General features: G+C 41.8%; 1 protein-coding gene across 1 annotated transcript in view; it reads right to left on the bottom strand.

Moving 5' to 3' along the window:
• Positions 1–13,082, bottom strand: part of LOC310790674 (uncharacterized protein) — a 46,344-nt gene extending 33,262 nt beyond the window's left edge. The window contains exons 1-4 of the mRNA XM_083652405.1: positions 12,775–13,082; positions 8,680–9,225; positions 5,379–5,443; positions 5,004–5,186 (exon numbers count right to left, since the gene is read on the bottom strand). Of these exons, the coding sequence (XP_083508531.1) occupies positions 5,004–5,186; positions 5,379–5,443; positions 8,680–9,225; positions 12,775–13,081 (1,101 nt within the window). The 5' untranslated portion in view covers position 13,082. The remainder of the gene's footprint in view (positions 1–5,003; positions 5,187–5,378; positions 5,444–8,679; positions 9,226–12,774) is intronic.
• Between the last annotated feature and the right edge of the window lie 243 nt (positions 13,083–13,325).

Raw genomic sequence — 13,325 nt, forward strand, 5'->3', positions numbered from 1 at the left:
CTTTTTTATTTAATGTTTATATATGGATGACCTCTCAAGTCAGCTAAATGCATGCAAAACAGGTTGTATTGTTGGTGAGAATGTTATTCATCATCTCATGTATGCAGATGACGTAGTCATTCTTAGCCCGTATACTGCAGGGTTACAACAGTTACTGAGGATATGCTCACAGTAGCCTATGGCAAAGAACATGACATGACATATAATGCCAAAAAAAGCAGCATCATGGTTGTTAGATCCAGACAGGACAAGAAATCCACTTTCCCAGTGTTCCATCTCTCAGATGCTGCTCTGGGTGTGTCTAGGGAGTTAAAATATCTTGGACATATCCTCTCAGGGATGACAGTGACATCCAACGACAGTGTCGTATATGCTCAAGCTAATATGCTTTTAAGGAAATGTTCTATGTGTTGTGTACATGTAAAATGTGCACTGTTCAGACTGAGCATATGTCACCCCCTTGTATATGGCTCATCTATGGTCCCATCACAGAGTGAAAAGCATGCAAAGGCTTAGAGTGGCATACAATGATGCCCTGAGGTTACTTCTCTGTGTTCCCAGGTGGCATAGTGCCAGTCAGCTGTTTACCTCTGTTGATGTGCCCACCTGTGAGGCTTTGTTAAGCTGTTTAGCTGTGTTGATGTGCCCACCTGTGAGGCTTTGTTAAGCTGTTTACCTCTGTTGATGTGCCCACCTGTGAGGCTTTGTTAAGCTGTTTACCTCTGTTGATGTGCCCACCTGTGAGGCTTTGTTAAGCTGTTTACCTCTGTTGATGTGCCCACCTGTGAGGCTTTGTTAAGGCGACTCATGTGTTTACCTCTGTTGATGTGCCCACCTGTGAGGCTTTGTTAAGGTGACTCATGTGTTTACCTCTGTTGATGTGCCCACCTGTGAGGCTTTGTTAAGGCGACTCATGTGTTTACCTCTGTTGATGTGCCCACCTGTGAGGCTTTGTTAAGGTGACTCATGTGTTTACCTCTGTTGATGTGCCCACCTGTGAGGCTTTGTTAAGGCCACTCATGTGTTTACCTCTGTTGATGTGCCCACCTGTGAGGCTTTGTTAAGGTGACTCATGTGTTTACCTCTGTTGATGTGCCCACCTGTGAGGCTTTGTTAAGGCTGTTTACCTCTGTTGATGTGCCCACCTGTGAGGCTTTGTTAAGGCTGTTTACCTCTGTTGATGTGCCCACCTGTGAGGCTTTGTTAAGGCGACTCATGTACAATTTTATGCAGCGCCTGGAAGTGTCAAACAACAGCATTATAGTGGCGCTAACAAACCCTAAAGAGTTCTTACCGGGTCACGTCCAGGCTGCGCAAGCACTGGCTCAGCAACTTGCTACTGATTAGGTAGGAGTGCACTATAGTACTTTTATTGCACTATTCTACTTTATTTTATTAATTTCTCTTTTACCCTTTTAACATGTTGTATGTTATTGTATGATACATTTATGTGCTATGGACTTTTGTCTGAAATAAAGATTATACTATCAGATGCAATAAACAAATAGGGATCCATTTCAACACGATTGTACACAATGTAAAGATAACAAATAGAAAATTTTAAAAACTATTAAATTCATGAAATGGGGGTAATTCACCCCCTTATATAAAACCAAATGGCTCAAAAGAAAAGAAGTAACAAGCAGGGGGAAACGCTAATATATCTAATTCATTAATTGAGCATATTTACAAATAGCTCCATAGGATTGGAAAAGTCAACACCTTTTCATATTCAAATAATATAGTTTTGAGGAAATGTTTGATATCATAATATGCTTGATTCAAACCTCTGGGTGCGAGAGTATGAAGAGTAAAGATATGAAAACTCTCTTCTGAGTATAGGAGGGCATTTAGATCAACTCTTCTCAGATATCATATGGTGCAGATAAATAAAAGCTAAAAACCATGGAGTAATCCAACAGTAACGAAAAGTAATCAATTACATTACTTTTATATTGTGATACTTGGATTACGTTACTGATTACAATTTATAATTTGTAATTAGCAATTGTATCAGATTACATTTTAAAGTAATCCAACCATATTATGTCAGGGGCCACTTTTGCAAAATGACAGGTGGCCAGGGGCCAGTTAACAAACATGAATCATTTTCTGTACTTTACTTTATTTCATTTAGCAGACGCCTTTATCCAAAGCGACGTACAGCATACATTACAAGCAATAAAAGTGAGATGCAAACAATACAATAAAAGACAATAGGCATACAGACAATAGACATGAATAAGAACAATAAAATGTAAAAATGAGAGCAAGTCTACTGTCAGTGCATAACCTCATTCATACATACAGATCTATGATCATACAATTGAATCATTAATTAATTAATCACCAATCATCAACAGTGGGAAGTGTTCATAGAACAGTTTGAAAGTATTCATAAAACAATTGGGTCTTGAGTATTTTCTTAAAAACAGAGAGAGACTCGACAGATCACATGGAGCTAGGCAGAGCATTCCACCAGCGGGGGAAATGCTGTAGCAGATTCTGTATCATATTGTTGATTTTTGGGGTGCCAGCTAGAGTTTAGTGTGACTCTTTTAATGTTGAAGCTTTTTACCCTCTGCCTAAACTCACTTAACATCAATCTGAATTAACCAGCAAGCAGAATGCAAACAAATAATCAAAGCAATAATCAGAGCGACAATGCAAAACTAGGCAACCTCAATATAAATCAGTATTGGAGGTACAAACCACGTACAAAATAAAAATGTCTTTCAGGCAAGTCTAAATAATCAACCAAACTAGATGTTATTTACCAAAAATAGAGTTCAGAGTTAAAAACAAATAAACAAAACACAATAACAATGAACAAACAAAGTTGATAGATAGATAGATAGATAGATAGATAGATAGATAGATAGATAGATAGATAGATAGATAGATAGATAGATAGATAGATTTTATTATGGATATAAAAGACAGCAAAATCCAGGGGATAAACATGTAAAAGTGCAGACACTTATTTCCAACATGGTCCCTGTTCTTAAAAAACAGGACACACAGTAACACATTAAGTAACACCTTACATCAAATAAACAATATGGATCAATCAAGAATAAAAATAAATGAGATACAATCAACACACGTTCAGAAACCAATTAAGCAAAAGGCTCAGTACGCTACTCTACCTCATGTTCTTTCTTAAAGATTAAAAAAAAAAAAAAAACGACTAGTCGACTACTAAGCACAGTGTCGACTAGTGGTTTTACTAGTCGACTAGTCTGTGAATGCCCTACAACAAACATGATAAAGGACCTTCCTTGGGGGACCCCACAGGTGAGGTTTTTGGGCTCAGAGAGTTACTCCTCCTACTTCTACTCTTTGTACTCTGTCAGAGAGGTATGACTGTATCCAATCCAGTGCCTCCTATTGCCTTCAGTTTACATAGTAGTTCAGTTTACATAGTAAGACTTTATGTTTTATGTTGTTTTTAACTTATTATGGTTTGATGGTTGATTGTACTGTTGCTGTCTTTACATGTGTAACTTGTTGTGTGAGCTGCTGTATGAACAGGTCGCACTTGTAAATGAGACTTCGGTCTCAATGTGATTTTACCTGTATAAATAAAGGCAAAATATAAAAAATAAAATTGGTGATTGACAGTGTCAAATGCTTTTTGTAGGTCAAGCAAGCATTGCCACTCCGCAATACTTGCCACAGTCAATTTGCTTCTTAATAATAACAGTTAGAAAATAATGTTGGTTCACTTCAATTCAGTTCTTAAATCAGTTCAGAGTAAACCCTCTTCCCAAACAAATCAACAAGGGTTTCTCGAAAAAGAAAATTAACCAAGCATTTGTGCACACAGGATAGATAGTTAGTTAGGTTAGTTAGGTTAAGTACACAGAAGGGCGGTGAGCAGGCCGTGGTATTTGACAATTGAGCTGGAGCTCAGTCAAACTTAACGTTTTCATTGTGAATTAGAAAATGGTCGGGGAGCCACTCTGTACTCTATCGCGGGCTGCATCTGGTCCTCCAGGCCACAAGTTAAGTATCACATAATGTCCTATTAGACAGAGAGAAGCTTGTTCCTGCTGTGAACAGTGGAGGCGCTCTTCAGCAGGTTAGAGGCAGCGGTGTTTCTTCAGAGTACTTGAGTGTCTGAACATTTTCTTACAACAGACACAGAAGAAGGGTTTAACTCCAGTGTGAATGTGTTGGTGTGTTTTTAGGTAAGCTAACGCACTGAACCTGCTTCCACATTGGTCACAGCTGTAGGGTTTAACTCCAGTGTGAATGCGTTGGTGTGTTTTTAGGTAAGCTAACACACTGAACCTGCTTCCACATTGGTCACAGCTGTAGGGTTTAACTCCAGTGTGAATGTGTTGGTGTCTTTTTAGGCTATTTAAATGACTGAACCTGCTCCCACATTGGTCACAGCAGTAGGGTTTAAATCCAGTGTGAATGAGTTGGTGTGTTTTTAGGTGATCTAACCGACTGAACCTGCTCCCACATTGGTCACAGCTGTAGGGTTTAACTCCAGTATGAATGAGTTGGTGTGTTTTTAGCTTACCTAAGATACTGAAGCTGCTCCCACATTGGTCACAGCTGTAGGGTTTAACTCCAGTGTGAATGCGTTGGTGTTTTTTTAGGTCACCTAACTCATTGAAGCTGCTCCCACATTGGTCACAGCTGTAGGGTTTAACTCCAGTGTGAATGCGTTGGTGTGTTTTTAGGCTACCTAACAGACTGAAGCTGCTCCCACATTGGTCACAGCTGTAGGGTTTAACTCCAGTGTGAATGCGTTGGTGTGTTTTTAGGCTACCTAACAGACTGAAGCTGCTCCCACATTGGTCACAGCTGTAGGGTTTAACTCCAGTGTGAATGTGTTGGTGTGTTTTTAGGTGATCTAACCGACTGAAGCTTCTCCCACATTGGTCACAGCTGTAGGGTTTAACTCCAGTGTGGATGCGTTGGTGTGATTTTAGGTTATGTAAGTGACTGAACCTCCTCCCACATTGGTCACATCTGTAGGGTTTAACTCCAGTGTGAATGCGTTGGTGTGATTTTAGGTTACCTAACTCACTGAAGCTGCTCCCACACTCCTGACAGGAGTAAGGCTTCTCCCCTGAGTGAACTCTCTGATGTCGCATTAAGCGGTAAGGTCTTATGAATGTTTTGTCACACTGATCACAGCGGTGACGTCTGGGTCCACTGGTGTCTCTCTAAAAAGATAGAAAGAAAGAATCAGGACAGAGACACTGTGTGTGTGTGTGTGTGTGTGTGTGTGTGTGTGTGTGTGTGTGTGTGTGTGTGTGTGTGTGTGTGTGTGTGTGTGTGTGTGTGTGTGTGTGTGTGTGTGTGTGTGTGTGTGTGTGTTGGAACATCAGTGACACAACAGTGAAATTTCTTCTCACCTCTGAAGAATTCATCTTGACAGTGTTCCTCTCCTCTGCCAGATGTCTCTTCCAGCCAATCAGCTCTGAGAAACAGAGATAGATGAAGACAGGGAACACCCACAAAATCAATACTAATACTAATAAGAAGAATGTAGCTGCAAGCAGTGATTGTAGGATCCAAGCAGTTCTCTGAAGACTAAAACCTACTGAAGAAATATTAAGGTGTCATTAATGTGAATGGAAAAACAGTAAAAGTGCTCTTATATAATTGATTTCCTTAAGATTTATTTAAAACACTAGAGGGCACTGGACTCAGTAGAGTGACCTCTGCCAACCTTTCTACAAAGTTTTGTGATGTTAGGTCAATCTGTTTGGAAGTTAAGTGCCTTTTTGTGATTGGCCACACCTATTGCTACGCCCTGATTGGCCACACCTATTGCTACGCCCTATTTTGGCCAGTGGCCGTGAGTTAATCAGTTCTAATTTGGCTATTTACACAAACCATACTATGACCTGCTTTTCTACCATGGGTTGTGTCAATCCATTCATAACTTTTTGAGATATCCTGCCAACAAATGGAGGTGAACACATCACACATAACAATTAAATGATCAACGATCCAATAGCATCGATGCAGTGAAAACATTGATATAAATCACCATGACGCCATAAGAAATAAACATGATTTCTATTATTTTATTTTGAAATTTCACGCCACGTCTGCGTCACCATTTCCACCCAAGCGCATCTCGAGGAGATCTGCTCCCCTCTCACATATAAATCACACATATCATCTAATATCGATCACAGGCCCCTGAATCTAATAGTTCCGTGGTGTTTCGTGGATCTGTTTGGAAGTTAGGTGGAAAGTTAAAGGTATACTATGCAGCTGTTTAATTAGAAATATTATATACACTCTGTTTCTCTCTCCCTTGGGAGGGATAGAGATACTACGCACACAAGCAGAGAGAGAGAGAGGGTTGAGGAGAGACTCCCCCTCTCTCTCTCTCTCTCTCTGTATCTCTCCCCAACACTCTCTCTCCCTCCCTCTGGAGCAGGGATCGGCAACTTGAGTTATCCTATGTAGTTTTAGTATGACATAAAATTTATATTAAAATGTCATGATAAGTAAGAATATTAGGTGGCTATATTTATAACGTTACGGTTATCTATATCTGATACACTGAAACTACTGGGAGGCGGGCCAGAACGTCTCTGTCAATGATTTGATTTGACAGTTCTGGGCACTGGCGTTGGCATTGGCCGAATCAAGTGTGTTCTGGCGCTAAGCGAGTGGGTTCTAGGACAACAGGCTGGCTGAGGCACGAGCCAACTACGTTAACGTGGAGCATTGGAGTAAATACAATATTCAATACAATATAGTTTAACGAACCAGTAACATATCCTCCTCAGTTATGTTAGTTTATGGGCTAGGAATTCTGACAGGGTATATAGGTGGCCATTTTGCCTGCAGAGTTTTCAAATCAAGTAGAATACCGTTTTGCCAGAAATCTGGGGGGGTTTAGTCCTGGTAAAGGTGCAACTGCTCTTATGAGCATAAGCTGTCTACGTTCAATTAATTTTGTCCTCAAAACATGTAAATTTTGTTGAAAGGTCTTTCCAAACGTCCTTCTATTTTAGGTAATACACACAATATGCTATTTTAGTCAACTAGAGATCTTGCGCACTCGATTCCTAGGCTCGCTAGCTCGGCCACTGCGCGCCGTCGCCCATCCTGCAGCTCGCTGAGCTGCCCCTGCAGCTCGCATTTGCAGCTCGGCCGCTGCCAGCCTTGCCCGCAACTCGGCTGCTGTGTGGCCAATGAGACCAGCATTACTGATGATGTCAGATTTATGACATCATCCGTGATGTCATAAATCCCACTGTGACATCATCAGTGGGATTTATGCATGGATGTATTAAAAGAACTGGATAGGGGACGTGCCACGCCCACCCATGCATTCGGACGGAGGTTGCTCATTGGCGCATGAAGCCATCATGGGGGCTTTTTCTTCCTGGTTTTACTTCCTGACTATGCGGCTAAAGGCGAAGTGCGCATGTGTGCCATGACGTGTTCCATGACATCTCCCACCCCTTCCACCCATGGATTGTATTACAAGAAGAAAATACCCCCGTATACGGCTCTTAGTGGCTTCTGAAGAAAAAAATGAACCATAAAAAATTAGTTGATAATTAAAAGAGTCGTTTTATACTTTGAGTGACACCCGGAAAAAATTCCCCTGGGTTTAACAGCTGCCGGGGTCCCCATGCAAGTGGATGGGAATTTTGCTTTCTGGGCTGCATGGCGTCACGTGACTTGCAATACAGAGCTTCGCCACCATGTTCAAATGGCTTCACAGCCCAGCGTTATTCCTGGGGGCTTGGATTTATGACATCACAGTGGGACAGAGAAACAAACAGAGAAACAACTGCCCCTGCAGCTCGCCAAGCTGGCCCTGCAACTCGGCTGCTGTGTGGCCAATGAGACCAGCATCACTGATGATGTCAGATTTATGACATCACTGATGATGTAATTGGTGGGATTTATGACATCACTGATGATGTAACGGTGGGATTTATGACATCACTGATGATGTCCCAGTGGGACTTATTACATCACTGGGATTTATGACATCACTGATGATGTCACAGTGGGATTTATGACATCACGGATGATGTCACAGTGGGATTTATGACATCACAGTGGGACAGAGAAACAAACAAAGAAACAAACAGACAGAGCCCCAGCTCCCATTTACAGTACTGATGATGATGATGATGATGATAAATACAATAGTAGCCTTGGATAGCACATTGCTATGGTGTGGTATTGGTCTCGAAATGGACTTGTAATTTTGCGGTCTTGGGCTCGACTCGGTCTCGACCCCCCTCGGTCTCGGTCTCGACTCGGACTCGATTCACCAATGACTCGATCTGGACTTGGACTCGACCAAGGCGGACTCGACTACAACTCTGAAATCTTATATGTCCAAAGTGCACAATGAAACTTTTTGAAACAATTTGATGGCACAGTGGATAAGTTAGCGCACTATCACGGTATAATATAAAACCTGAATCGACGAATATTGGTTTGATGTGCAGAAGACGGTCATTCTACATGAAAATATTTGCTGGGATATTCTACAAAAATAATGTTTCTGGATCCATCTCCATGACACAATGGAGCCAAGGGGACAGGAGTGATGTGTAAACATAAGGAATAGTTTTCAGGTACAGCTGTAGTGATGTATCTATAGTAATATAATATCTATGGCTGTAGTGGACTCTATCGCTCAAAAACTGAAAGCTGGAAGGTTACCTTTGTTTGGTTTTTGCACTCTGGCGGTTGTTCGTTTAGCTCTTTTCTTCACAACATTTGTGCTTCCTTGTGGTGTGGTCGTGGCGTTCCTTTTGGCATCAATGTTTGCTCGTGGTTTAGATGTTTTTGTTTGATCATCCGTGTTGAACTTTCTAGTTTTCCGATGCGTTCCTCTCTTCTTGTTTGACTTAGTCTCTGAGCTTAAGATGGACCAATCAGAATCACTCAAGTCATCTTTAGGTTCCCACTGTGTGTCAGAGTCACAGATGCTCAGGTCCTCCTCTTCACTGTTGTCCAGCTGAGACATTGGTAGATGAAGAGCACTACGTATGGTCTGCTCAGATAGTCTGCTCAAGACGACCACTGCCTTTTTCACTCCATTCAGAGAACTAGAAGCCTCCTCCTTTTGTGGCTTTTTGCCTTTATCTGTATCCTGAGTCTTGCTGTCCAGTCGATGTGATGGAGCAGTAGGTCTGTTAGGAGTCAGAGAGCTGCAGACCTGAGTCTCAGGGAGAACAGCCTCATATGGGGTTTGAGCCATATTATCTACAAAGACAACATACAAGTTCATTTGAAAGTTAATTGATACATTTCATACATTTAACAACATAAACAAGATGTGAGATGTCAGATGATTATTGGTTTTGTTTGTTTGTTTGTTTGTTTGTATCTCTTTTAGCCCTATTGGACTATTCTTCCAAGAGTCCATAGCATAAAAACATGTAATACAACTAGGGATGTTCGATATTGGCTTTTTTACCGATATCCGATATCCGATAATGTCCAACTCTTAAGTTCCGATACCGATATCAACCGATATCAACCGATACCGATATAAGCGGGCTTTTTTTCCACCAAAATTTCACGTAACAAGTTACATAATGTAGCTTAATGTAGCTGAAGAGTTTAATATATAATGCATGTTGTGTTAAAGTTGTAAGTGTTAGAGAAGCGAGCTTGTGACCAGAAGGTCGTCGGTTCAATCCCCGGGACCGGCAGGATAAATCTGGGTGGGGAAAGTGAAAAGGCAGCGCTTGCCCCTCCCTCATTACCACCACTGAGGTGCCCTTGAGCAAGGCCCTTAACCCCAACGGCTCCAGTGGAGCTGCTCAGTGGCCAACAGATCAGACTGTGGTTGTACTGGTCAGCTTCCAGGTATGAATGTGTGTGTGAATGTGAACAGGGCACTCCTGAAAAAGAGAGCATTGCTCTCACTGAGACTCCCCCTGTATTTAAAAAAAAAAAAAAAAAAAAAAAAAATCGGCATGAAAACCGATACCGATATTTTCCGATATCGATTTTTTTATGCTAATATCGGCCGATAATATCGGTAGGCCGATAATATCGGACATCCCTAAATAGAACAGAAACATAATACAGTATACAAAAATATACACCCCGGCCCGGCAGCAGCTAAACGCATCCCCACCTCACGGGAGCATATTGTAATGATTTATACAGAAATGTAACTGTTTAAAAGTGATATAATTGTCTGGGTAGACGTGACCTCCCTGTTTTCTCAGTTAAAACACCCCCAAAATATGTTGGGGATGCCATTCTCGGCGGGGATGCTGAAACGTTCACTTCACCTGCCGCAGGCGCAAATTAGAGCCGTGCCAAATCATCTGCGCCCCCAAAATACCAGCGCAAACGGGATTTGGACGGTCTTAAGTACCAGAATTATTCACAGGTGTGGCCAGGCAATGCCTGGGCATTACGTCAATTAAAACCAATCAGCTTCCCGTCTGGCGATCGCTGTTTGAGCGAGGCATGCAATATGCTGTAATTCTCTCCATGCGTAATAGAGGGGACTCATTCGAGCCGAGGACAGAGAGAGATGGAGAGAGCTTATTGACAGATTGTCTGTGGTGCCAACGACCCTCCGGGTTATGGGATAGGTGAAGGTGAATAGCCTATGTCCATTGTCCAACCAGTTTTCTCAATTCATTTTCCTCTTTACGATGTGATAAAAGTTTCTCAGTGAGTTATAGTTGATTGCCTCACTGAATTATCTGCTAATACCCAATTTCAGCAACAGAATTTGATGTCCTGGCATGGCAAGGCTGTGCGTAATGACATATCCGAAAGGAATCTTTCTTTGAACTGCGCTGTGCAGCACGGAAATGATGGTGCGCTCAAGTGCAGCGAGGTATTTAGCGCATAAGAGGTGCTTTTCAAAGCTCTTAGCGCAAAGTAATTGCGCGCTGCTGACCATAGGATAATGGCATCTATCCCACATTTTTGCGCTGAAACGCCTGGTTTGGCATGTGGCACGCCTATGTCCAGTATAATTATAACAGGCAAGCTCTTGTGCACACCCCCAATTTGCATTGCACACGACGTTAAACGAGCGCAAACGCTAAATTACCGCTTTTGCAAAGATACTGTAGGGTCCCTGGTCTTCTACCTGCAATATTTAAAAAGCACCTTGAGATAGCTCTTATTATGACTTGGCACTATATACATAAAAACAATAGGGATGCACAATATATCGGCAATCATATCGGTTAGTTTGGTTTGGTTTGGTTTATTTCGGATCAAGAATACATAAAAGCATTACAAATGTACATTAATACAGTAGTAAAAAAAGTACACAATATGTAAATCGAAGAGTAAAATGATCCAAGGATAGCCCAGTAAAGCAGCTTAAAGTTACAAACTAGAAGCCTGCTTATTTCCACTGGGGTCCTTCAAATATCAAAACCTTAGTATTACACAATTGTACTTTATTTATTTTTATTTATTTAATTTTTTTCCCAATTTTTTTATCCCATTTTTATCCCCCATTAGTGCTAATTTAATTTATTTATCCTGGTTGCTACTCCACCCTCTGCCGATCTGGGGAGAGCCGAAACTGGCTGCATGCTTCCTCCGAGACATGGGCAGTTAGCCAGCCGCTTCTTTTCACCTGACAGGGGAAGCTTCACCGGTAGGACATAGCACGTGGGAGGTTCACGCTATTCCAACCAGTTCCCCTCCCTCCGAACAGGCGCCCTTAACGATCAGAGGAGGAACCACATTAGCAACCAGGATATTGCATGTTTTGGTGAGGGGTTCCTATATGAAGGAAACCCTCAGGGGGCATGGGGAGAACATGCAAACTCCACACAGAAAGGCCCTTTTGACAACCCCACCCGGGCGGTGGGCACTCGAGGACATGTGGACGGGCACGCATTCCTTCAGCGGTCACAGCGTCCCGGGTGAGAATCGAACCCAGGACCTTCTAGCTGTGAGGCGACAGCTCTACCACTGAGCCACCATGCCCCCCTTCACAATTGTACTTTATAAAAGAAAAACAGAAAAAAGAACTGTCTATCGATGACACAAAAAATATATGATATATACAAATGGAATCTCAGCGAAGGTGTTGCAATTACTCAGATGAGTCTTGAGAGCACGTTTAAAGACATTCACAGTGTTTATGCCTTGCACTGAAACAGGTCAATTATTCCAAAAGTTGATAGCAGTGTTACAAAATGAGGTTTGGGTTTGGCTTCCTGGAATAGGTTTCTGAATTGAATATTGGGCAGATCTGGTATTATAGGAATGAATTTCACTTAACACCCTCCTTGTTCGTTAGTCATTTTTTAACATATCGGCATCGGTCCGATGTTGCAATGTTAATATCGGTTATCGGTATAAGCCAACATTTTCACATTGAGAAGAAACAATGCGGTGAATCTATGATTTATGGGCTTTTCCACATGTTTTGGAAATAAAGAAATGCATGACTTTTTCAAATTCACTGTTTTACATGTGTTTTTCCATATGTACACAATTTGATGATCATATAACGTGTTTTTATACAGATCATATCGGCATCGGCAAATATCGGTTATCGACCATAACAGCATTGTTAATATCGGTTATCGGTATCGGCCAATTTATTGACTGATTGATGGATTGATTGATTGATTGATATCTAATATTTGACCAGAATTGTCCTGCACACTGAAATCACGTTGAGCAGCAGGAGTGATGTGTAAACATAAGGAATAGTTTTCAGGCACAGCTGTAGTGATGTATCTATAGTAATATAATATCTATGGCTGTAGTGGACTCTATACTCAAAAACTGAAAGAGCTGGAAGGTTACCTTTGTTTGGCTTTTGCACTCTGGCAGTTGTTCGTCTAGCTCTTTTCTTCACAACATCCGTGTTTCCTTGTGATGTGGTCGTGGCGTTCCTTTTGGCGTCAGTGTTTGCTCGTGGTTTAGATGTTTTTGTTGGATCATTCGTGCTGAACTTTCTAGTTTTCCGATGCGTTCCTCTCTTCTTGTTTGACTTAGTCTCTGAGCTTAAGATGGACCAATCAGAATAACTCAAGTTATCTTTAGGTTCCCACTGTGTGTCAGAGTCACAGATGCTCAGGTCCTCCTCTTCACTGTTGTCCAGCTGAGACATTGGTAGATGAAGAGCACTACGTATGGTCTGCTCAGATAGTCTGCTCAAGACGACCACTGCCTTTTTCACTCCATTCAGAGAACTAGAAGCCTCCTCCTTTTGTGGCTTTTTGCCTTTATCTGTATCCTGAGTCTTGCTGTCCAGTCGATGTGATGGAGCAGTAGGTCTGTTAGGAGTCAGAGAGCTGCAGACCTGAGTCTCAAGGAGAACAGCCTCATATGGGGTTTGAGCCATATTATCTACA

This window comes from Poromitra crassiceps (genome assembly GCF_964638095.1).
Source record: "Poromitra crassiceps genome assembly, chromosome: 15".
Classification (NCBI taxonomy): domain Eukaryota; kingdom Metazoa; phylum Chordata; class Actinopteri; order Beryciformes; family Melamphaidae; genus Poromitra; species Poromitra crassiceps.